The 25,224-nt window shown below is 44.1% G+C and overlaps 1 protein-coding gene across 1 annotated transcript; it reads left to right on the top strand.

The window, feature by feature from the left end:
* The first annotated feature begins 19,153 nt into the window (after positions 1-19,153).
* On the top strand, positions 19,154-25,007 carry LOC130070761 (GTPase IMAP family member 7-like). The gene is made up of 3 exons (XM_056235277.1): positions 19,154-19,253; positions 23,954-24,010; positions 24,135-25,007. The coding sequence occupies exons 1-3, from the start codon at positions 19,154-19,156 to the stop codon at positions 24,971-24,973; spliced, it is 996 nt and encodes a 331-aa protein (XP_056091252.1). The 3' UTR covers positions 24,974-25,007.
* Positions 25,008-25,224: the final 217 nt, after the last annotated feature.

Raw genomic sequence — 25,224 nt, 5'->3', positions numbered from 1 at the left:
TTTGACAAAGTGTGTACGGTTTCGTTTTCTTAAGTACCGTTTCAAGAACCGTTTAAGCACCGGAACCGTTTAAAAAATACCGAATAGGTACTGGTATCGGATAAAACCCAACCGATACCCAACCCTAGTTATATTACAATACAATTATTTATACAATAAATACAAAGTAAAAAATTAGACTGTTAAAATCACAAATAATCGAGTAAACAAGATGAGCAGATAAAAGATAAAATAAAAAAAATAGAAAAAAATCAAATGATAATAGATGATACAGTTATTGTTGATAGATGGGACCAGCGTCAGTGATAACAGTGTTGATTTTCAATAAGCCATTTCTTAACATTAATCTTAAATGAGTAATAAGATGGGGACTCTCTAATTAATGGTGGTACTGAGTTCCATTGATGTGATGCTGTAAATGAAAAGACGGCCTGACTGTATGTGGTTTTGAGTGGAATTGTGCAGTCCCTCCTAGTTGCACCTCTTGTAACTCTGTTTGCATTCGATTTAAAATTAATAAGGCCAAACAAAGGAGGAGGAGCTAAACTGTGCATGATCTTATAAACTAAGCAGACATTTCTGTATTTTATGAGGTTTTCCCAACTAAGCAGATTATACTTCTTTAGGATATGGCAATGATGGTAACGAAATGGCATTTTATCTAGAATTTTAAGTGCTTGTTTGTATAAGGATTTCAGTGGTTTTAAGGCTGTAGAGTGTGTGTTGGACCAACTTATCAAACAGTAGGTGATGTGGGAAAGAACCAATGAGTGGAAATATACCTTAGCTGCCTCAGTTGATAGGAGGTTTCTGATATACCTGAAATTAACCAAACTGAACTTTACTTTATTACAGACCCTCTTTATGTGGGTTTTGAAGGCCAGATTAGAGTCTAAGTGCAGTCCTAAATACTTGTATTCTGAGACCATTTTTAATCTGTGTCCTGAAATGGAAATGTCTTGTTCTGCGTCTATGTGGGAGCCTTTGGAAAGAAACATACAAACTGTTTTTGAAACATTCAGTTGCAAACAACATTGATTAAGCCAAGATGTGACCTTCACTAAAACCTCTGTTAGTTTGATAGCAACCTCTGCAGCAGTCTTACCATGAGTAAAAATAACTGTATCATCGGCATACATTATAATATCACAATTTTCACATACAACGGGTAGATCATTAATGTATATGCTAAAGAGGGTTGGACCAAGTATGGAGCCCTGCGGGACCCCGGTTGAAAGACATAGGGGGTTCGTTTTATAGTTACCAATTTTAATATATTGAGAGCGGAGTGAGAGATAGGATTTGATAAGATTGACCAACTCTGAAGAAAAATTTAATTTCAATAATTCATACAATAGGATGTTATGATTAACCGTGTCAAATGCTTTCTTTAAGTCAAGGAACACTGCCCCTACAACCCCGCCTTTATCCAGTGATGCCTTAACTTTTTCTATGAAGTAACATGTAGCTGTTTCTGTCAAGTAATTAGCCCTGAATCCAAATTGCATTGGATGCAGTGGAAATGAACTATTGTTGAGATAGTCAATGATTTGTTTGTTAATCGGTTTTTCAGATATTTTCGATACTAAAACACTGATGGGCCTGTAGTTGGAAGTCAGTAGAGGGTCACTGCCTTTGAATATAAGGGTCATGACAGCAGGCTTCCATGAATTAGGAAACCTTCCTTGAGCCAGTGAAATATTGATTATGTGTGTTAGTGGGGTAACTATTGAAGAATTAATCTCTTTCAGCATAAGTGTATCCACACCATAGACATCCTTAGCCCTTAAGGATTTGAGACATGTGACTACTTTTACAACCTCATCCTCTGATACTGGTCTTAGTGTTAATGCTGGCTCCCTAATATTAGCTGGAGGTGCATTATTTTGTTGTACTGCAAAACATTGGGCAATACTATCTACTGACTCAACAAAGTATTGATTAAAGGCCTGTGCCACATCAGTCGGACTCTTCAAGATTGTGTCATTTGCTTTTAGTACAATTGGCTTAGTTATACTAATGTTTTGACCGGTTAATTTTTTAATCTGACTCCATATGGCTTTTGAGTTACCATTTGAATTTTCAGCAATTATAATGAAAAAGTCCGCCTTTACTTTTCTCATTTTTCTAGTTACTGTGTTTCTTAGCCTAACGAAGTTATACTTATCAATGGACATCTTTGATTTTATGGATATTTTTAAAGCATTTTCCCGCTCCTTCATTAATTTTAGAACTTTCTCATTCATCCAGGGAAGACTCTGTTTCTTGTTTTTACATTTAATTCTAATTGAAAATTCGTGGATTGTAGATTGCAATTTTTCTGTAAAGATTTGACTGGTCATTTCTAAATCATTTTCAGGAAGTAACTCATCCTATTTTATATTTTTTATGGCTGCCTTGAAGTCATCTTGTTTGTTTTTCGGTATGCCAAAGAATTCCTTATTGCCAGCGTTCGTAACCCGCCTGCAAGTGAGTTTTCTTGATATAAGCACCATATTATGATCTGATAGCCCAGTTATCATATTGAATGATTTTGTGATCCTTTCCGGTCTTTTACTGAATATAAGGTCAATTTGAGTACTGGTGCTGTTTGTTATTCTTGTTGGACCTTTAACCAGTTGAACCAGATTAAAACCATCAGAAATTTGCATGAGCTTCATTCTTGAGGACTTATCTTCCCAGTTTAAGTTGAAGTCACCCATTATGATTATTTCTCTCTTAAAATCAAATTGACATAATAAAGTCTTAAGTTTTTTATAAAAGCTAATGTTTGAGGAAGGTGGTCGATAAATTACCACAATGGTGTAGGACATCTGAGGCGAGATAATCATATTCAAGGCTACACATTCAGACCACTTGGATTTTGCAATTGAATCTCATTGCAATGGATGGTATTTCTTACATATATCATAACTCCACCCCCTTTTGCATCAGTTCGGTCCCTCCGGTAAATATCATAACCCGGAACTATTAGAGCAGCGGACGGAGAGTTATCGTGAAGCCAAATTTCCGTTAAACAGAGGAAGTCTAAATTAGACTAGTAATATATGATTTATTTGTTCACTTTTGGATTTTAAGCTCCGTATGTTTTGGTGGCCGCCTAATATGCCCTTTGGCTTAGCTTTCGGATCCCAGATAATCCTCGAGTTGTTTACAGTTGAAAAAACTTTTCACTTCCGGTTCTTACGGATGGCTCTGTTTACTTCCCCACGCTTGTTTTTCATGTTTGTCTGATGAATTCCTGCGGTGCTTGTCACTCGGTTGGACATTGAATGTACTCACGAGCGTATGGTCACCGCCGGTATTGCTCCTGGGGAGGGCTGGAGATGTACTCAGTACAACAAGTCTCCCCGGTGATGATGGCTTTACCGCCGGTGAGTTAAATGGTGCACGACCCTCCATCGGGAACCGGACGGCTGTCATGTCCTCCGGTGTGTTCAGATGGCCAGGATTGGAATACTGGAAGAGGGTAGTGCTGAGTTCACCGTCGACTACGCCAGAAGAGGCCACTTAGAAGCATAGAGACGTCTAGTAGAGGGCGCTCTAGCCTCTGTGATTGTACTTAGTACTCCAACCGGGAGGTCAGCGGGTACCCGTTGACAGCCCACACGTGCAGAGCCCACCCGCGCCCCTGGCCTGAGAGAGGAGATCCTTTCTCATTGGAATTGGCCACGGAGCGGGGATCATTAGCTGCATCAGTTCCTGGAACCAACCTTGGTTCTTCCAGAACGGTGCCACGAGGAGCACAGAGCATTTGCTCTCCCTGATTCGCCTGATTTCCTGTGGTAATAGTGCAATCGGGGGAAACACAGAGCGGGCGACTGGGCCAGTTGTGGGCTAGCGCGTCCCTGCTCTTCGTAAAAAATATTGGACAGTGCGCGTTCTCTGCTGATGCAAAGAGATCGATTTCCACTCTGCCAAAAATTTCCCATAGTAACTGGACTGCCTGAGGGTGCAGAGACCATTCCCCTTGGGGAACGTTGCCTCTGGACAGCATGTCCGGACCCACATTCTGGCAGCCCGGCATGTGCGCTGCCGCGAGCGAGTGCATATTGTGCTGGGACCAGACCAGGAGGCATTCTGCCAATGCATGAAGGCTCCGAGATCTGAGACTGCCCTGGCGATTTATGTAGGACACTACCGCCATGTTGTCCGTACGGACTAGGACATTGTGGCCTTTTAAGAAAGGGTGAAAATGCCCCAAGGCGTTCACGACCGCTATCATTTCCATACAGTTTATGTGTAAGCGCCTCTCCTGGGCCGCCCCCAGGCCGAAGACTGGCCTGCCCTCTTAGAGGGCGCCCCAACCTGAGTTGGAGGCGTCTGTCGAGATAACTTTTCGTGACGAGATCTTTTCCAGATCGATATCTGACTGGTACCAGTCTGACACCTTCCAGGGTTCCAGTGCTGTGATACAGTTCTGGGTCACCCTAAGGGGAAAACGACCGGAAGCCCATGCTCGCAGTGGGACTCGTGTTTTCAGCCAGCGCTGGAGAGGGCGCATGCGAAGCAACCCCAACCGAAGCACTGCTGAGGCTGAGGCCATAAGGCCTAGCATCCTCTGAAAATTTTTGAGAGGGAAAGCACATCCGACCTTGAAGGATGCCGCTGAGCGCTTTATCCGCAGCGCGCGCTGTGACGTCAGCCGCGCTGTCATGGACACGGAGGCTAAGTCTGTCCCCAGAAAGGAAATTTTCTGGCTGGGAGACAGCGAGCTCTTGGTCCAGTTGACTTGGTGACCTAAATCTCGCAAATGGCTGATTGTGCTAGAATAAGCCATTCGTCCAGATAGTTCAGTATGTGCATCCCCTGAAGTCTCAGAGGGGCGAGCGCGGCGTCCATGCACTTCGTGAAAGTACGGGGTGCTAAAGATAGACTGAATGGCAGGACGGTGTACTGATAGCTCTGACCCTCGAAAGCGAATCGCAAGAAAGGCCTGTGATGGGGTATTATTTGAATCTGAAAATAAGCATCCTTCAGATCCACTGAAATCAACCAGTCCCTCGGGCGAATTTGCGCGAGGATTTGTCTGCTCATGAGCATTTTGAACGATCTCTTCAACAATGCTTTGTTCAAGCGCCTGAGATCTAGGATGGGTCTGAGACCGCCATCCTTTTTGGGGACAAGGAAATACCTGCTGTAGAAACCTGCCTCTGAATCAGAGGGACAGTTTTTATAGCCCCTTTCTTTAGCAGTTTAGCTATTTCGGCACAAAGTAGATGTGCTACGTCGTTTTGTACCGTAGTTTAGACCCTGGCTCGGAAGCGTGGGGGTCTGCGAGCGAACAGCAGCGAATAGCCTCGCATTACAGTACCCACTCTGACACGCCCGGGATCGTTTCCCACGCTTTCAAATGCAAAGCTAGAGGGAGAATGACACCCGGGCTCTGGTTGCTGTGTGTATTTGGCACACAGCTCGCAGCGTCGCAGCATCTGCCAGAGCCTCTACACACAGAACACACTCTGTGTTTACTCTGAGAAAACTCTGAGTGAGTGTGTGTAGCGGGGCAAACAGTGTTTATGAGTAGGGGTGAGCACTGTACAGTGGGCACATTTCCTTAATTTAGAACACACGCGGCGTGAGCCGGTTTTATTGATGTGGGCCGTGAATGAGTGTGTGTCACTGAACTGGCCGTGCTTATGTGTAGGGGTGGGCACTGGGAAGTGGACACAATTCCTACATTTAAGACACCTTCGGCGTGAGACGGAACAACAGACATAATGCTCTCTTTGAGAGTTATCTGGGTAGCCGTAAAAACGGCCTGTGGGTACAGGCGAGCGGGTCGTGTGATGGGCTCGTTGGCTGTGAAATACACTACTCCAGCCGCCTCTGTTGAGGGAGCTGAGAGAGCGATGCGCACTGTTTTCGATGGCAGTCCGGCCGCGGCGGGACTCGACCATCTTCGTCTTCTTAGTGTGGTCAGGAAGGCTCAGATTTCAGTGCAATCTTGGGTCTGGATCCCTGGGGGGGAGGCGGCCCGTGGTGGCTGGAAGAGCGCGAGCGCTGCCGAGAGTCCGCAGGACGACGGCGCTGTGGGGCTGGTGGCTAAGGAGGCGGCGGCGCTGAGTTCCGGGCAGGGGCTGTTGTTTTGAGCAACCTGTCGCGGAACTAGAACGCCTCGGAATAAAATGTTGCATGGCCTGCGACGTTTTCTGTACCTCCGTGAAGCGCTCGGTGAAGCCCTTGACCGCTGGACCAAAGAGACCGGAGGGGGAGACACAGGCGCGTCGAGAAACGTGGCTCTGTCAGACTCCTTCATGTCGGACAGCGTCAGCCACAAGTGTCTCTCGGTCACGGTGAGAGACGCCATGTTTCTGCCAATGGCCTGTGCAGCGGACTTGGTGGCTCGCAGAGCTAAGTCTGTAGCACTTCTCAGGTCCGTAAATAAATTGTCCGCACACTTAAATCCTTTAAGCAAATTTAATCACCAAGCTTTCGGTCAAAAGACCATCCTCAGGGCATACAGAGAATAAATGTAACAATCAATTTAACTGTGTTCAAACACATCAGGACAATCAACAGTGATTACCAACACCTGTGAAAGCCAGGTAGGAGAGTTGTAGTCCAATAGTGGGAGTTGTAGTTTTTCTTTAACCTACCCAATATACTGAGTTATCTAGGTAATTTACACATTTACTCCCCATAGTGAAAATCCCCAATACAAGAAACAAACATAAATACACATATACAAAAATTATACAAAAATACAGGCGCATATATATATATACATACATACATACATGCTTGCTGAATAAGTGCATGGAGACTGCAAGAACATCAGTAAAACCTTCATAAACTGCAGTATTCAAGACAAAAACAGTACAGCTGTGACTATAGCATGACACTCATGTCGAAGTCCACATTTAAACCTTTAGGATATAAGGCATCCAAAGTATGAATCCAGTAAAGATCTTTTTGAGATCTTTAGTCTTGTTTGTCTGGCACCTTGATGATCGTGGGTGCGGAGTCACTCCTTCAAAACTTCTCAGGTCCGTAAAATTTTCAGGGTTTCGTCCATTGTGCGGAGAAGGTTGGCCTGATAAATTTGTAGCACAGCCATGGAATGGAGCACTGAAGCGGCTTGACCAGCGGCGGCGTAGGCGGGACCGATAAGAGCCGAAGTGGTCCTGCAGGCTTTAGAGGGCAGAGCTGGCTTCGACTGCCATCCAGTGGAAGGCGGGCATAGGTGAGTGGCCACCGCTTCCTCGACCGGAGGAATAGCGAGGTAGCCTTTGTCCTTCGCGCCGTCAACAACGGAGAGCGTCGAAGAGACAGTAGACCGCAGCCTGGCCTAAAATGGCGCCTTCCAGCTCTTAGATAGCTCCTCGTGGAGCTCCGGCAGGAAAGGGGCGGGCCTAGTGAGAGGCATCGAGCGACGTCCCGGCAGAAAACAGCCATCCAGCCGGCTAGGCGCGGGCTCCTCGGGTGGCGACCAATCAAGGCCGAGGTCCTGGCGGAGGAGGCGGAGGAGTTCAGCATCAAAACTTGTCCGCACGCCGCCAGACTCTTGTACGGAAGGGGCGGGGCCCGGTTCGGGGCACGACCATCCTTCACTCCCCGAGGTGGCAAGCTAGCAGACATCGTCTTCCGCGTCACCCCGTCAGACTCCAGATGCACGGCGGGAGCAGTAGGGCACTGGCCGGCCATGATCGAGGCGGGGGAATCAGAGAGCGATGCACACGGGGACAGCGCCGGCGTGCATTCGCTCACGGTGGTAACCTCAGGCATTCCTTGCAAGCGGCGCTTCTTACGGCGCGGCCCGGACGAGAGAAGCGGAGGCCCGGACGAGAGACGTTGAAACTGGCGAGTCGAGCCCGCAGGGTCGACACAGCCATGCAGTCGCATTCCGGGCAGCCGCCCATGGAAAGTGCGTGGTCCGCGTGGTTTCTTCCAGGAAACGTACAAGACAGGAAACGTACAAGATGTGGCGGTCCCCGTTGCTGGGGGGGCTCGGCAAGAGCCACACTTCGAAAAACGAGGCATTTGTAACAACGCCTCGGCTCTTTTAGGAGAAGGAATGTAATGAAAAGGATATAGGCGCCGGATAGCGCAGCAGGAACTGCAGAGCAGATGGCTCATCCGGCTGTAGTGCTTTATTCGACAGCTCGGCTTCTCCGAAGAACCAACGATGTGATGTGGACACTTCGCTGAAGAGATGAATAAACCAAAGAACACCCTATCTGGACTCAGCTTATGTAGAGATAAGCCACGCCCATTCTGGCAGGGCGGGACGTGATGCGCAAGTGCGCCCGCGCCTTCATTGGTGCTTACGTCACGATCAGTCCACCGATAGGCTGCAGCAGTTGCTGCAGAGCAACCAATAGGCGCGCGAGTCATCTCGCCTAGGTCTGCTCTGTGCAGCAATGTGCTTTAAATTAATGAAAAAATTAAAGGATTATTTTTTGGCTTCAGTATTCTCGAGAAAAGGGATTTTCCCATAGCGTATAAGCTAGCTTACGCAACACGAGAGTACTCTCTTAAGAGAACAACTGTTTTGCAGAGCGTGCCATGTTTGCTGTGATGCATTTACACGGCTTTGACCAGCGGATGACGCTAGCGTGGCACTTCCTTCTGCTCCGCTGCTTTGCGCATGCGTAGAAGTGCGAGAAAATAAGTCATTATTACGAGAAAGTTTCTCATTATTATGAGATGTTAAGTCATTATTACGAGAAAGTTTTTAATTATTATGAGATGTTAAGTCATTATTACGAGAAAGTTTCTCATTATTATGAGATGTTAAGTCATTATTACGAGAAAGTTTCTCATTATCATGAGATGTTAAGTCATTATTATGAGAAAGTTTCTCATTATTATGAGAAACTTTCTCAATTTAATGAGATACTTAAGTCATTATTATGAGAAAGTCTCTCATTATTATGAGAAAATTACTCATTATTAAGAGATACTAAGTCATAATTACGAGAAAGTTTCTCATTGTAATGATGAGATACTAAGTCATTATTATGAGAAACTTTCTCATTATTATGACTTACAGAATTATATTTTTTTACTCAACTGTGGCGGAAAGGGGCTTCCATAATTTTGTGTTGTGATGGCCGTGATACCTACTCTTGCAACTCAACACAATCGTATAATTAAGGAAAAAAATTTCATAGCACTGATCAGTTAACCAGGTATCACATATATCTAATTTAGACTGAAGTTTTTTTATAGCGCTGCTTAGAGTTAGAAACTAAGAGGGCACACTGACAATAAACAACGAATATGAGCAGCTGGCAAGATACCTACCTGAAAGAGACCTTCTTTTTTTTCTGTTTGTTTGTTTTCAAAGCATTAAGCAAATTCTGATGTGACTAAAATACATAACTTATACATCATTTAAAAGCTTTATACTGTTTTTGTGTGCAAACATTGTGAATATGTCCCATGGAGATCAAGGGGAGGTGGTAGATAGGCTCAGAACTCAGACATCATCCAAAGAGGATAATTATTAAATGCCAGTGGAGTAGTAGGGGGTGTAGCCTACAGTACATATTCACAGTAAAGTGAGAAAAGAATATAACGTAATATATGACGTTTTACAAAAACATGTAAGTAAATAAAAACCAAACCTATGTTTATACATTATATGGGAAATTTAAACATTTAAGAATATGAAGTGAAGTGTTTGAGATGCACATATTTCTGTGTCTTACGAACTCTTTTATAAATGAAGAAAGCATATGCTCTGTTTAAAGTCAATAAAGTATACTAATTTAATCTAAAATATCCAGAGTGAGATCCACTGTGTAGACCTGTATATATATTTTTTTTTTACCTTATCTCATGAATCTCTCTGCATTTTTACTATATTTGTGGTTTCTCTATACTGTACAATATTATGTTATGTTGAGCAAAGATGTTTAAAAGGGTCCTGAATTGAGAAGTTGATCTTTTGACATCTATAGGCCATTGTACTATAAAACATCCTGTAAGTTTCAGAACTCAAAACATTCTTGTTTTTCCAAAAACAACTTTTATTGAAATGTCCAAAAAACAACTTTTATTGAAACCAAGTTTAACCAAAATGACTCATTTTGGATTTTGTCACAATGAAAGACCACCTCTGCAGAAGAAAAACAAGGGCTACTCACATCTTTGTCCCTGCCCACTGGTACGGAACCGTATTGCATTCACTTGAGGAAAAAAAAATCTACTCTGTTTTTCTGAATTAACGAGTTAATTATCTCAGAATTACGATATATTTTTTCATGAAAAAAAAGTTTTTGCTCTGTTTTTCTGAATTAACGAGTTAATATCTCAGAATGATGAGAATTCCTTTCTTGAAAAACATTTTTTTCACTCTGTTTTTATGAATTAATGAGTTACTCATAATTTTGAGATAATTAAGCCATTAATTCAGAAAAACAGAGCAAAAACTTTTTTCCATAAAAAATTATGTCGTAATTCTAAGATAATTAACTTGTTAATTCAGAAAAACAGCAAAAACTGTTTTCCATGAAAAATTTTCTCGTAATTCTGAGATAATTTTCTCGTTAATTCAGAAAAACAGAGCAAAAACTTTTTTCCATGAAAAATGATCTCGTAATTATGAGATAATTAACTCGTTAATTCAGAAAAACAGAGTAGTTCCCTTTCGTAGTCACTCCGAGTTACGTCGGATGACGGAGAATGGGGGTTTCGCCAGAAAGCCAATCCTCTTCGAGTATTAAAAAACGAGCCAATGGCAAAGAAATGCCATGGGTCTGCGGAATTTGCATAATGTATCTCCGCCTCACTGCGTGAGTATTTAAGGAGAAACACCTGCAACAGCAGATCATGTTTTCGCTTCGGAGCCAAGAGAACCTCTTCACTCCACAGCCACATCTGAGTTTACAAGTGACTCACCTCTTCGAGACGAGCGAACTCTCCAGTGTTGGTGTGACGGCGGTACCCAGCGAGTCTTCACATTGCCTGCGATCTGTGCAGTGGTCTGCCTGACTTTGTGTTTTCTCCCTGGTCGCCTCAGCATTGCAGAGTTTTTCCTCTCCTAAAAGAGCTGCACGTGGCACGTCTTTTTAAAGATGTCTCGCCCGTGTTCTTCTGGTTGCGGTCGATATTTGTCATCTTCTGATGGGCACGAGCGCTGCTTTGTGTGTCTGGGCTTTGATCACGCTAAAGCAGCGCTCGTGGATGACTCATGTTCCTTCTGTGGGAACATGGCCATCGCAACACTAAGATTAAGACTCAATGATCTTTCAGTGAGAGTCCCCGCGTCCACCACCCGTTCTGCTTCCTCCACGAGAGGTGGTAGTTCGGCTGGGGGACAGGGTGATCTGAGGGTGACGGTGTGGAGCAATCCGACGATGCGTCCTCGGACCACGCCCCCCTCCGCTGTGTTGCAACCCGCGAGTGCCGCGGTGATTCAGGCGGGCTCTTCTTCGGAAGCCCCGCGTGTTTCATTCGGCGCTCCAGAGGATGACGCGATGTCGATCGCGGCATCACAAGGTGGGCTTGAGTCTTCAGGAAGTGAGGATGCGGCTGCGTTGCCTCCTTCGGGAGTCCCAGCGTTGCCCGTGTCGGATCCTGAGATGACAGCCATGCTGTCCCGGGCAGCCGTGAGCATCGGGCTAGAGTGGAACCCTCCGCCCTGCCCCGAGCGCGCGCGGCTGGACGATTGGTTTTTGGGTGCGGCTGCCGCCTCACGGCCTCAGCCAACCCCAATTCCTTTCTTCCCGGAGCTGCATGAGGAGCTGTCGAGATCATGGAAGGCTCCTATGACCTCCCGTGAACGCTCGTCAGCTTTCTCCGCCTTTCCTCCCCTCGATGGCGCAGCTGCCCATGGGTACACTGGGATTCCCCCGGTGGAGCGCTCTGTTGCGATGCAACTGTGTCCTCAGAGCGCCTCCTCTCGTGGCAATCCTAAGCACCCGTCCAAGGCCTGTGGATTCTCGTCATCTATGGTGGCGAGGTCTCACAGAGCTGCAGGACAGGCGGCTGCTGCCCTGCATGCGATGAGCACCTTGCAGGTCTACCAGGCCCAGCTGCTCAGAAACATGCACGAGGGCAGGACTGACCCAGGGACGTTCGACGAACTGCGTGCCGCCACTGACCTCGCTCTCCGGGCGACGAAAGTTGCCTCACGCTCCCTGGGTCAGGTGATGGCCACTAATGTGGTCCAGGAGCGTCACCTATGGCTGAACCTGGCCGATATGCGGGACGTTGAGCGGACTCGTCTGCTCGATGCTCCCATATCCCAGGCCGGCCTCTTCGGCGGAGCGGTTGAAGACTTCGCCCAGCAGTTTTCAGCCGCACAGAAGCAGTCTGAGGCGATAAAACACTTTCTGCCCCGACGGCCAGCTGCTGCCTCCACCCAGCCGTCGGCACAGACGCCTCAGCCTGCTCGCCGCCGAGGGCGCCCTCCCGCGGCTCCAGCAGCAGCCTTCACCGGGCCGCGTCGTGGAGGAAGCCGCAGGAAGGCGCCCCAGCCCCCTCAGGCCCCGCACCCCGCTAAACGCCAGGCCAAGCGGCGCTCCTGAGACGGGCTGCTCAGTGATGGTGTCGGTTTTTTCCCAGGAGGCGGTTGCAGGCCCCCTCCTTCCCCCGGTGGAGGGCCGGGGGAGAATCTTTTGTTCTCTTAAAGAAAGAACCCAAATGTCCATCACTGAGCACACAGAGCCGGATGACAGTGCGCGACGCCCCCGTGCCTCGCCACTCTCGTTCTCCTCTGTCTCTGAGGGCGAGGATGACAGTGCGTGCCGTCCCCGGACCACACCACTCTCATCCCCCTCTATCGCCAGACCCCTGGCAGAGCAGACCCCGTGGAACGCTGGTCCTTCCCTGGTCTACTCTGTCAGGGCGCGGAGCTTGGCTGTGCACACGCTCAGGGCCGCTATGCCACCCTTGCCTGTGCCGGTCACTCCGCTCCGCTGCCCCTCCGGGGGGACGCCTGTGGCTCGGATGATTCCGCTGGATCAGTTTTTGGGGGCTTGGTTAGAGCTCCCCAATCTGTCCCGTTGGGTCGCCCGAACTATCAGGCTCGGCTATGCGATTCAGTTCGCACGGTCTCCTCCCCGCTTCAGGGGAGTCCGCTTTACTATGGTCGGTGGCAATGCCCCGATCATGAGAGCGGAGGTTGCTACCCTGCTGGCGAAGGGTGCAATCGAGGCTGTCCCTCCAGCCGAGATGAGGTCAGGGTTCTACAGCCCCTACTTCATTGTCCCCAAGAAAACCGGTGGGTTACGGCCAATCCTGGACTTACGCGTCCTGAACCGCTCCCTTCACAGGCTGCCGTTCAAGATGCTCACGGCCAAATGCATTTTCGAATGCGTGCGGCCACAGGATTGGTTTGCAGCGATAGACCTGAAGGACGCCTACTTTCATGTCTCCATTTTACCTCGACACAGACCGTTTCTTCGGTTTGCTTTCGAGGGGCAGGCATACCAGTACGCGGTTCTCCCATCCTGGTTGGCTCTGTCTCCCCGCGTCTTTACGAAGGTCGTCGAGGCAGTCCTTGTTCCCCTACGCGAACACGGGGTTCGCATCCTGAATTATCTCGACGACTGGCTAATATTAGCTCACTCTCCAGATCAGGTTTGCGAACACAGAGACCTTGTGCTCCGGCACCTAGCCCGTCTGGGCCTTCGGGTCAACTGGGAGAAGAGCAAACTTTGCCCCGTGCAGAGGATCTCTTTTCTCGGTATGGAGATAGACGCGGTCGCCATGTCCGCGCAGCTTACGAGCGAGCGCGCACACTCACTGCTGACTTGTCTTCGACAGTTCGAGGGCAAGAGTGCGGTCCCACTGAAACTTTTTCAGAGGCTCCTGGGGCATATGGCATCCGCAGCCGCGGCAACGCCACTCGGATTGCTTCATATGAGACCGCTTCAGCTGTGGCTTCGCGATCGGGTCCCGAGGTGGGCATGGCATCACGGTACACTCAGAGTTCCAATAACTCCGACCTGCCGTCAGACCTTCACCCCGTGGCGGAACCTCAGCTTTCTACGGGCCGGAGTTCCCCTAGAACGAGTTTCCAGGCATGTTGTCGTCTCCACAGATGCCTCTGCCACGGGCTGGGGCGCCATGTGCAATGGACATGCAGCCGCGGGCTCCTGGACAGGACCCCAGCGCCTCATGCATGTCAATTGCCTCGAGTTGCTGGCAGTACGCCTTGCCCTGCACCGCTTCCACGCGTTGCTCCTGGGTCAACACGTACTTGTCCGCTCGGACAATACCGCGACTGTAGCGTACATCAACCGTCAGGGTGGTCTACGCTCTCGCCGTATGTCGCAACTCGCACGCCACCTCCTCTTATGGAGTCAGAAGCACCTGAGGTCCCTTCGTGCTATTTACATTCCAGGAGTGCGGAACCTTGCAGCCGACGAGCTGTCACGGCTCTGGCCAACCTCTGGCGAATGGAGACTCCATCCCCAGTCGGTCCAGCTGATATGGGACCAGTTCGGGGACGCACAGATAGATCTGTTTGCCTCCCACGACTCATCCCATTGCGCCCTGTATTACTCCCTGACCGAGGGCACGCTCGGCACGGATGCACTGGCGCACAGCTGGCCGCAGGGCCTACGCAAGTATGCGTTTCCCCCAGTGAGCCTTCTCGCACGTACTCTGTGCAAGATCAAGGAGGACGAGGAGCAGGTCATATTGGTCGCCCCATACTGGCCCACCAAGACCTGGTTCTCCGAACTTATACTCCTCGCGACAGCACCTCCTTGGCCAATTCCTCTGAGGAAGGACCTCCTTTCTCAGAGACGGGGCACCCTATGGCACCCTCGTCCCGATCTTTGGAGACTCCACGTGTGGCTCCTGGACGGGACGAGGCAGGTTTGAGTACCCTGCCACCAGCGGTGGCGGCTACCATCACTTCCGCTAGAGCATCGTCCACGAGACATGTCTATGCGTTGAAGTGGAACCTCTTCGTTAACTGGTGCTCTTCTCGCCGAGAAGACCCCAGGAGATGCTCGATCAGCGTTGTGCTTTCCTTCCTGCAAGACGGGTTGGAGCGAAGGCTGTCTCCCTCCACCCTGAAGGTGTATGTGGCCGCTATCGCCGCATATCACGAAGCAGTTGAAGGTAAGTCTCTTGGAAAACACGACCTGATCCTCAGGTTCCTGAGAGGAGCGAGGAGACTGAATCCTCCTCGCCCTCCTCTCGTTCCCTCTTGGGACCTCTCAGTGGTCTTAAGTGCCCTGCAGAGGGCTCCCTTTGAGCCTCTGCAATCAGCTGAGCTTAAGATCCTGTCAATGAAGACAGCGCTCCTGGTTGCACTGGCCTCCATCAAGAGGGTAGGGGACCTGCACGCATTCTCCGTTGACGAAGCGTGCCTGGAGTTCGGGCCCGGTCACTCTCACGTGATCCTGAGACCCCGGCCTGGATATGTGCCCAAGGTTCCCACCACTCCCTTTCGGGACCAGGTGGTGAACCTGCAAGCGCTGCCCCGGGAGGAGGCAGACCCAGCCTTGGCACTGCTCTGTCCAGTACGCGCTCTCCGTGCTTACGTAGACAGGACGCAGTGTTTCAGGACCTCAGACCAGCTCTTTGTCTGTTATGGTGGGAAGCTGAAGGGAAAGGCTCTCTCCAAACAAAGGTTGTCTCACTGGATAGTGGACGCCATTGCTTTGGCATACCAGCAGCAAGGTCGACCATGCCCCCTTGGTGTGACCGCCCACTCCACCCGGAGTGTGGCGTCCTCTTGGGCTTTAGCGCGTGGCGCCTCGCTAACAGACATCTGCAGAGCTGCAGGCTGGGCGACACCTAACACATTCGCCAGATTCTACAATCTCCGAGTGGAGCCAGTCTCCGCCCATGTACTGTCTTTTTCAAGCTAACATGGGAGCTGTTAAGTGTCTCGCTTGCTCGCCATTCCACTCCACGGACTGGATACGTGCGATATTTCCTCAGACGAGCCTTCCCCTCTGAAGCCCTGAGTTCCTCCAGCACTGTTGACGCTGGCGCCAGTGTCTATTGCCTGTGCGTCGGCTAGGTGCCTCCGTGTGCATGGTTCCTCCTCTGAGTAACCCCCACATGTGTATTTTCCACTGTAAGCCTCTTTGAGCATGTGTCTTTCCCTCGGCAAGTCACCTGCCACTCCTGGAGTTGAAAGTAGATGCCACCCTACGGGCTGGTCACTCCAGTGTTCCTCCATATGTAGCCCCCTTGGGCCATATGTGTATTCTTAAGTCCTCCCTATGGGTAGGCATGCTGCGGCATATCTCCCCTGAGATATGCTTCCCAGTGTACCTTGGTATTCCTGTGTTAGTAGGACTCCTTCGTCCGTGCCTATATCACGACAGGGAGGTCAGACTTCGCAGGGCACTGGAAGACAGCTGTGAAGGTGGCGTGATTACACGGGGACCCCCATTCTCCGTCATCCGACGTAACTCGGAGTGACTACGAAAGGGAACGTCTCGGTTACGGATGTAACCCTCGTTCCCTGAGTAGGGAACGGAGACGTTAAGTCTCCGTGCCACTTCCGCTGTACCGCTGGGTAGACGCCTGAGTTCAGTCTCGGCTCCTCAGCGAAGACATGATCTGCTGTTGCAGGTGTTTCTCCTTAAATACTCACGCAGTGAGGCGAAGATACATTATGCAAATTCCGCAGACCCATGGCATTTCTTTGCCATTGGCTCGTTTTTTAATACTCGAAGAGGATTGGCTTTCTGGCGAAACCCCCATTCTCCGTCATCCAACGTAACGTCTCCGTTCCCTACTCAGGGAACGAGGGTTACATCCGTAACCGAGACGATTTTTTTCCTCAAGTGAATGCAATACGCTTCCGTAGTGCATTCTTTTTTTGTTTCGTACATTTTAATGTGCAACATCACTGTATTCATGCGCTCAACAGACATGTCTGTAATCTGCTACCAATTCGTACAAATTCGTAGGAGTGAGTAAAGGTGGCTAATTTGTACAAATTCGTATGACCTCACTTTTTGTCTAAACCCACGTGATGGTTATGTTTAGGGGCATGGTCAGATGTAGGTCATTTGTACGAATTGGGCATCTCGTAAAATATGTACGATTTAGCAAAAATCGTATGAATTCGTACAAGTGAGGTTGTATGAATTCGTACGAATTAGCCACCTCGTAAAATTTGTTCAAATTGGCGTGAGATCGGGTTGGCTCATCGCTGTAACCTTTCATGCATAATGTAATAATCAACACTTTTCACGGTTAGTTAATCTCAAAAGCTGTAATGGTAAACGCAAAAAGTTTGAGAGAGTACACATGTAATATTTATTTCATATGCAAAGATATTAGCCAATCATAGCAGTGGGCGTTTATATTGAAGTCTCACAGCAGACACCCTCAATCATCCTTCGGGACAAATGTGGGCAAAATCATTTTGTTTAGATTTTTTTTTTTAAATTGATTGTTAACCTGAGTGGTCCAAGACTTTTCCTAAGTTTGACACCTGAACACTAAAAGGAATTTGACTCGATTCAACAATGTTAAGTGGTTGAAAAAACAACTCCTTAATTCTGCGGTTCTTAATTTAGTGGACAAAAGTGGGCACCCATAGGAAATGAATGGGAAATACTAATTCAGAGCAATTTTTTTTAAATTTGTCCAATAAAAAAACAGTCAATCACATATACACAAACAAAGGAATTGAATGAGCTAATAACAGAGCAATTTTTTTTTTTTTTAAATGTGCCAATCAGCCACTGTGCAACACACACACACACACACACACACACACACACACTAGAGTCAGATCAAAGTCCTACAGCAAGATTTGTTGATGCTTCAAAACAAAACATGTTTTACGTTGTTTATTCGTACCTGTTTGTTACATTTACTTTTTTTGAGTTATTGATAGGTTTATTGTTTATTCTTACCTGTTTGGTATTTTTTAGTTTTTGTTTGAAATAAATGATTTCTCTGTCTCCTACTTTGTCTTTTCCTTATAGTATTGTAAGCATTTTGGCATCTTTGTCTCACCCAACACAAATGGTTTTTAAAACATTTTACAATTTTAACTTGTGTTAAAATGTAAAACTTGAGAGGTTAAGTTCATTACAATGATTTATAGATTACAGCCTATGAAGCCATTAAGTACAGCCATCTGGCTATTGATATTTTTTCTTTTTTGTTATTTTTATACCAACTTATGTCACCAAAGTCACCACATTTCTAGGTTTTGGCTGTCTGAACCTAATGGAATGTTTTTTTTTTTTTTTACTGAAGTAAAATAAATATTATAACAAAAAAATAAGCATATTTTACATAAAAATAGGGTACTTTAGAGGTAAATAAATAAAAAAAATACTTCAAAAATCACAAAAAAATTGCATGAATTGATAGATTTTATTTTATCGAAGATGGTGATATGGTGTTTATAAAATAAAAAAAATTGGGATCACACCTGAGACCTTTGTATACCCACATTTGTTCCCGAAGGATGAATTAAGGGCTGCTAAAGGATGATTGAGGGTTCAAACAGAACGTTCAAATCAGGATATTTCTAAATGATTAAAATGTTTTATGTAAAAATCATACTAACAAGTGCACCTCAGGAAACTATATAAAATAAAATAAAAGCAGTTTATGACCCCTTCAAGCACTATGATAATCCCTGGAATTATCCTTTTAGCTTCTGATACATTTATGAGATATCTTTTTTTTCTTTTCTGTACTTCAAATAGCCTTTTGATTTTGGAAAAAACATTTCTCTATCACACCTTTTTATAATCGTATTGGCCATGTCTCTCAAGTCTACATTCATCAGTTTTGGAGGTTTCAGATTATTTTCATTATTTTATGTGTTGTTGCTTGGTAGACTCAAGTGCATCGATAGTGGTTGCTTCTGTTCTCTCAATTTTCAGCTGCAGACAGCAGGAGAAACAGATTGGATGGTCATAGCAGCTGAAGGAATGTCTAAAGGCCAAGAAAGGCTGAAGCTGTGCAAGTAAGAGCTTAGTTTAGAGGCCCAGTCGTACTGTATTGATTTAATAGATTGAAAAACGTAGAATTTCCTAATAGATTACTTTTTTTTTTTTTTTAATCATTACATTTTTGTATTAATTTAATTTTCATTTAATACATTTCAGTAGAAATGCATCTGCAAAGGTCTTTTACAAATTGCAAAGGTTTGTTCGCTTGTAATGCACAATGTATACATTTATATACTTTGATAAAAATTACTGTTTAGAGTTCATAAAAACAAATAAAAATAAAACTTCAAAAACATGTATGGATGGCAGTCATCACCATATTGTCTCAGATTAAGAGACTCAGAGAAGATGAACTCAAGTCCAGGTTTATTGGAGGTACAGTAGTGAACACCGTGGTAACAGGTGAGTAGAACTGATTTGAAAAATACCAGTCAGGAGAATGCCAGAGGAATCACACAAGGAAATAACAACAGGCAACAAAGGAATGAGGAAACAACAGAAAATCCACAGAGTAAAACACAGGTGAGTAATCCACGAGTACACCTTACAATGATATGAAGAGACAGACAACAAAGAAAGACATCAAGGCATGTCCGAATCCAATGTTAGTTTTGCTTCCCGTCTCCAGAGATAATGTTCAACTGGCCGATTTTTGAAGACGGGATAGATGTATCCTTTGATATCCCACAATCCTGTGCTTTCCATTGTTTGACAGCTAAGCTAAGAAATAAATATGGTGTCTGAAAGTTTCTGTTGGTGGTCAGTTTCTGTGTAAACGTACGTTTTTGACCAATGTTTTCCACTTTTAAAGTCATTAGTGAGTAATTAAATATTCTCTTAGTTATTACCAAATATCACTCTATAGAAAGTATAGATCATAAAACGTAACGCTGCCTCAGAAGTCTGTTATAGTCTTTGATTGCTGGTTGATGAGGAGCAGGTGTAAGGGAGTAATTAGTCTGGGGAGAATGAGCAGTGTTCATGGAGTCGGACAGCTGGGTGGAGTGGGATGTGATGTGATGCATGAATAAAAACAAGTCTAGCAGGTTTATGGTCCTTCATATATAGGGACAGACCAAACGAAACTCTTCTACAAACGAATGCAGTTTAGCAATTGGAACCTAGACCTGGATTATTTGCTTCCAAAAATGAGAGGTGAGAGAAAGATTACTATTCAATGAAACACATATTCAATGATTTAAAGCCTGTGCAAGCTAACTAACAGGGCCACAAAATAATACAAGATAAACAAGGAATAGGCATGAACAAAAAGGGTGAGTGTTTGCCTATAGGCCTATCTTAAGAAATTGAAATAGACTAAGTGTACTACAAGTGAAATACTAATCATTGAAATAATTTGAAAGCTTTGTAATCCACTTTAAGGCTTCTTCGTTTAGGGGTTACACTTAGCTTCCTCCCGGTCAAAAAAGACTGAAGCCTTAAAATGTAACTTTCTTTTACCCCCAGGAAAACCAATCAAATATATTCTTGTTCAATAATATTTTTTGATTATTATTTACAATTTTTAAAGATTTTTTATGATACTTTGCATTAATTATATAATTTTTATGAGCTATTTTTTCCATTAGAATTAATATAATTTTTTTTTTTTATATAAAAAAAACAAACATTTTCAATAAATGCAACATTTCACATCAAAATAGACTGCAGGCTGCCGGCAAAAAAAAAAAAAAAATTCAAGTGAGAAGACCGCCATCCAGTGGCTTTAAAAATATATAAATGTGTGAAATGTCCTAACCGCCTGTAGGCTATAAATACATAGAAATGCTTTTTAGGTAAGTATCAGGTTTTGCATTATGATTATAATCAAACAATAACATTATAGCTTCCTATATAAATACATAGAAAGGCTTTTTGATTCCAATTGTTGTTTTAGACATGATTTCTCTATCTTATTCGTCTTTTTTATTTAGATATATATTTAGATATTCTTAAAGACTTTTTTTTTTTTTTATTTTATTTTTTAGATAAGTATCAGGTTTTGCATATGACTACAATCAAACAGTAACATTTGGTTAGAAAGGGAACACAATGCAAACATTTTTGTTACTCAGTATTTGATAATTAAAAAATCGAACAAAATAAGTGTGTGTGTGCGTGCATTTGAGCGAGTGTTTTTTTTTTTCATTTATTGATTTTATTTTGCATATTCTAAAAATTTGCTGTTGCAGTCTTGCCAGTTTATCTGTGTGTGTGTGTGTCACGGGATGGGTAAATCAGGAAGCGAGGATCCAAGTGCAGGAAGGATATTTATTAAACAAACAAAACAAACTACAAACCAAAACTATCCCGTAGGGGAAAACAAGAGAGAACTCGGGTATGCACTGAAAACACAAGGGAAACATAGATAACGAACCAGCACAGGACTGCAAACAGGGAGACTAAATAGGGAACAAACAAAGGAACATAACGAGGCAGGCAGGTGAGGGACATTAAACAATAACAAGATGGGCGGGGTTTGACAATTGACAGGAGAGCACATGGCTGTCATGTTATTTCCTTGTGCCATGTGCTCTCCTGTCAATTGTCAAACCCCGCCCATCTTGTTATTGTTTAATGTCCCTATTATTGTTATTGTTTAATGTCCCTCACAACAGACCAGACTAACACAAACACATGACAAACCGGGAGTGTCACAGCTCTGTCACTATACCAAGAGAAAACCCAGACAAGGGTGACAGAACTGTGACAGTGTGTGTGTGAGTGGGGGGATTTGCACTCTTGATGTTTTAGAGTGTCACCCCTTCACTGCTGTACACTTTTTTTGTCTGCACAGTGGCTGATCTGTAGTTTGTACCACCAAAAGTTTCTCTGAGTTTTCCTATTTTTTCGTATTTCCCATTCATTTCCTATGGTCGGTCATTTTTGACCGAGAGGAAGCTAAGTGTGACTATTTACGACCTTTTAACATATCCGAATCATCTCCTTGATTTGTTTGTGTGTTCACATAGGTAATACAACAAAAGTCAACAAGTTTCATCCCCCTCTGATGAAGCAAAAAAAATAAACATTTCAAAACGTAACAGTTTTCGGTCATTTTTGACCGAAGAAGCCCAGAGGGTATTGCTTTAGTTTGATAAAAATATTTATCAAACGCCTGATTTTTACTCCTTTTCATATTTAAAAACAAGAACAACTGTTTTCACTTAACTTTCCCAACAGATATGGACAACAATGAGAATTATAATGGACAAATATCAAATATGTCAAGGGGCTCGACTTTTTTGCACTACTTTTGCATTCCATGTGTTTTCCTTGTTGCAGTAGGGATAAACCAGCAGGTATGTATGGCATTTAATACAGCCAGAAACCATACAATTATGGGTATTCTCCATTTCCTTGATACACCACTTCACCATTTTAAGTGAGATTCCAAATGACAGAGCATGTAAGTTCAGTCCAAAGAGCACCGAACAAAGAAACAATGTTTGATCAATTCACAGGAAGTGGAGAGGAACATTTTTACTTAGTAGTCATTGTACACCACCACCTCAGTACTACATGAAATTTATCTAAAATAAATGGGATGTATTTGGGTCTCGGGTATTATTGAAGAGTTTAATGAATCTTAGATGTGGTCTATATAGCAATTTATACAATTTATAAATGTAATTAAATATAATATATATTTTTCATAAATACACATTGTATTATATGTGTATACATTTGATTAATATTATACACATGTATATTTGATTAATATTATACGTAACACTTTAATTTAGGGTCCAATTCTCACTATTAGTAACTATATGCATATTACTAGGATATTGGCTGTTTATTAGTATTTATAAAGCACATATTAATGCCTAATTCTGCATGATCATATTCTACATCCCTTAATCCTATACCCAATACCTAAACATAACTACCTTACTAACTATTAATAAGCAGTAATTATGAGTTTACTGAGGCAAAAGTCGTCATTAATAGTGAGAGTGATAATAGAATATTAGTGAGAATTGGACCCTAATCTTAAGTGTGACCATATTATATTTACTCTACAGATATACCATTATAACTGAAAGTTATGCGAGTTTCATCTGTGCTTGTTGCAAGGTGTTCCAAATGATCACATTTTATTAAAGGACAACTCCGGCGCAAAATGAACCTCGGGTGTAATAACACATTGGTACAGACTAAATCGTTCCCTGAGATTTGTTTTCATGATAATCGAATATAAAGAGTTTTATCTCTAAAAACAGTTTAGCTTATAACGCTAGTATATTGGGCATCGAGTAAGCAAAAAGAGATCGCTAGTTAATACCATTAACAAGGCTCAAATTAGCCCCACACTAACACGGCAGCATAATGAGTGTCCTTACATGCAAACCGAAGCATTGAGAACTTTGTAAGTGTATAGACAGTTTAATAAGAAGATACTTTACACAGACAGTACAGTTAGCGCATACAGACAGCAGCCATCTTGGAAAACAGTCTCGATCAATCGAACCACGAAGGTGAGCGAACAGTACGTGTAGATATTGAAGATAAGATAAATTATATTTATTTTTTTATTTTCTCTGTTGCGTTCAGTGCTTCTCTTATGCGCTCAGTGCTTTCTTCCGGAAACAACGGACCATATGAGATTCCAAGTCACAGTTCAGCTCACGTATCACCGTGTTCGTGGTTTGACTGATCGAGACTGTTTTCCAAGATGGCTGCTGTCTGTATGCGCTAACTGTACTGTCTGTGTAAAGTATCTTCTTATTAAACTGTCTATACACTTACAAAGTTCTCAATGCTTCGGTTTGCATGTAAGGACACTCATTATGCTGCCGTGTTAGTGTGGGGCTAATTTGAGCCTTGTTAATGGTATTAACTAGCGATCTCTTTTTGCTTACTCGATGCCCAATATGCTAGCGTTATAAGCTAAACTGTTTTTAGAGATAAAACTCTTTACATTCGATTATCATGAAAACAAATCTCAGGGAACGATTTAGTCTGTACCAATGTGTTATTACACCCGAGGTTCATTTTGCACCGGAGTTCTCCTTTAAGTGAAGTGAACTTTGACAGCTCCCCTACTCAGTGAGGATTTGTACAAACTAATATGTGAAATGTATAATATTATGTTCTTAACTTTCAGATATATGTCAACATACAAAATCAACATAACCCCAATTCAAGTGATTTAGGTACTGTTTTTTTATATATCTCAAATACAGGTCTTAATATTGATTGATATACTTTTATTTATACCTTTATGATGAAAAAGAGAGCATATGAGGCCTAAACTAAAAGTAATTCTTACTAATCCAGGTGAACCGCTCCGAATTCTTTTGGTTGGAATGACAGGGGCAGGAAGAAGTGCAACAGGCAACACCATCCTGGGAAAACAGGTTTTTAAATCCGAGATATCATCATCCTCTTTGACTAAGCAATGTGAAAAAAATAATGCAACAGTTAATGGAAGAAATATATTAGTTATTGACACCCCGGGTCTGTTTGACACCAGCTTAAATACAGATGAAGTGGTCAACAGAATTAAGCATTGCATTTTACTCTCTGCTCCTGGTCCACATGTCTTCTTAGTTGTGATTCAGCTGGGCAGATTCACAGATGAAGAGGCAGAAGCTGTTAAAAGCATTCAAGCAGTTTTTGGTGAGGAATCCTCCACTTACACTATGGCACTGTTCACTCATGGAGATCGATTGGAGGACAAGAACATTCACACATTTGTGCGGGACAGCCCAAAACTGCTCAGATTCATCAAAACTTGCAGTGGAAGATTCCATGTGTTCAACAATAAAGAACAAAATCCTGAACAGGTTGTTCAGTTGTTTGAACAGATTGACAAAATAGTTTCTGGGAATTATGGGCAACATTACACTAGTGAGATGCTTGAAATAGAGAAAGCGACTGAGGAGGAAAAATATCACATCCTGAAAGAGAATGAGGAGAAGAGAAAGAATGAAACAGAAGCTCTGAGGGCTAAACTTGAAGGTGAAGCTTTTGAAAAAGAAAAAGAAAAACTGGACAATGAATTTGAACAGCAGGCACAATGGCAAGCTGAGAAAAATATTCGTATGCGAAATGGTGGGTTCTCTTTTCTTAATTATGTAAGAACTTTTTTTTCCCAAAAGAAACCTGAATCTTGAAAAATAAATAAATCAAATAAAACATTTCACTAAACTAAAAATTCAATAAATGAATATATATTTAAAAACAAAAGTGAAACCGAATGTATATGCAGAATCTATAAATTAAAAAAATATATGCTCACATACACTCTCCAGTGTCTGTGTAGTTGACACCAGACCCTTCTCAGTTGTAACTGAGAGTGGGTCTGGGGAAGGTTCATTCACAGCCCATTTCCAAAGGGGTGTCACCAACAGACGTTGCTCAAATA

This window comes from Rhinichthys klamathensis, unplaced genomic scaffold (genome assembly GCF_029890125.1).
Source record: "Rhinichthys klamathensis goyatoka isolate OS25496 unplaced genomic scaffold, OSU_Roscu_1.1 h1tg000418l_1, whole genome shotgun sequence".
In the NCBI taxonomy this organism is placed as follows: Eukaryota; Metazoa; Chordata; class Actinopteri; order Cypriniformes; family Leuciscidae; genus Rhinichthys; species Rhinichthys klamathensis.
Note: the sequence above shows the minus strand (reverse complement) of the source record. Positions and strands in the feature narration are given on the sequence as shown.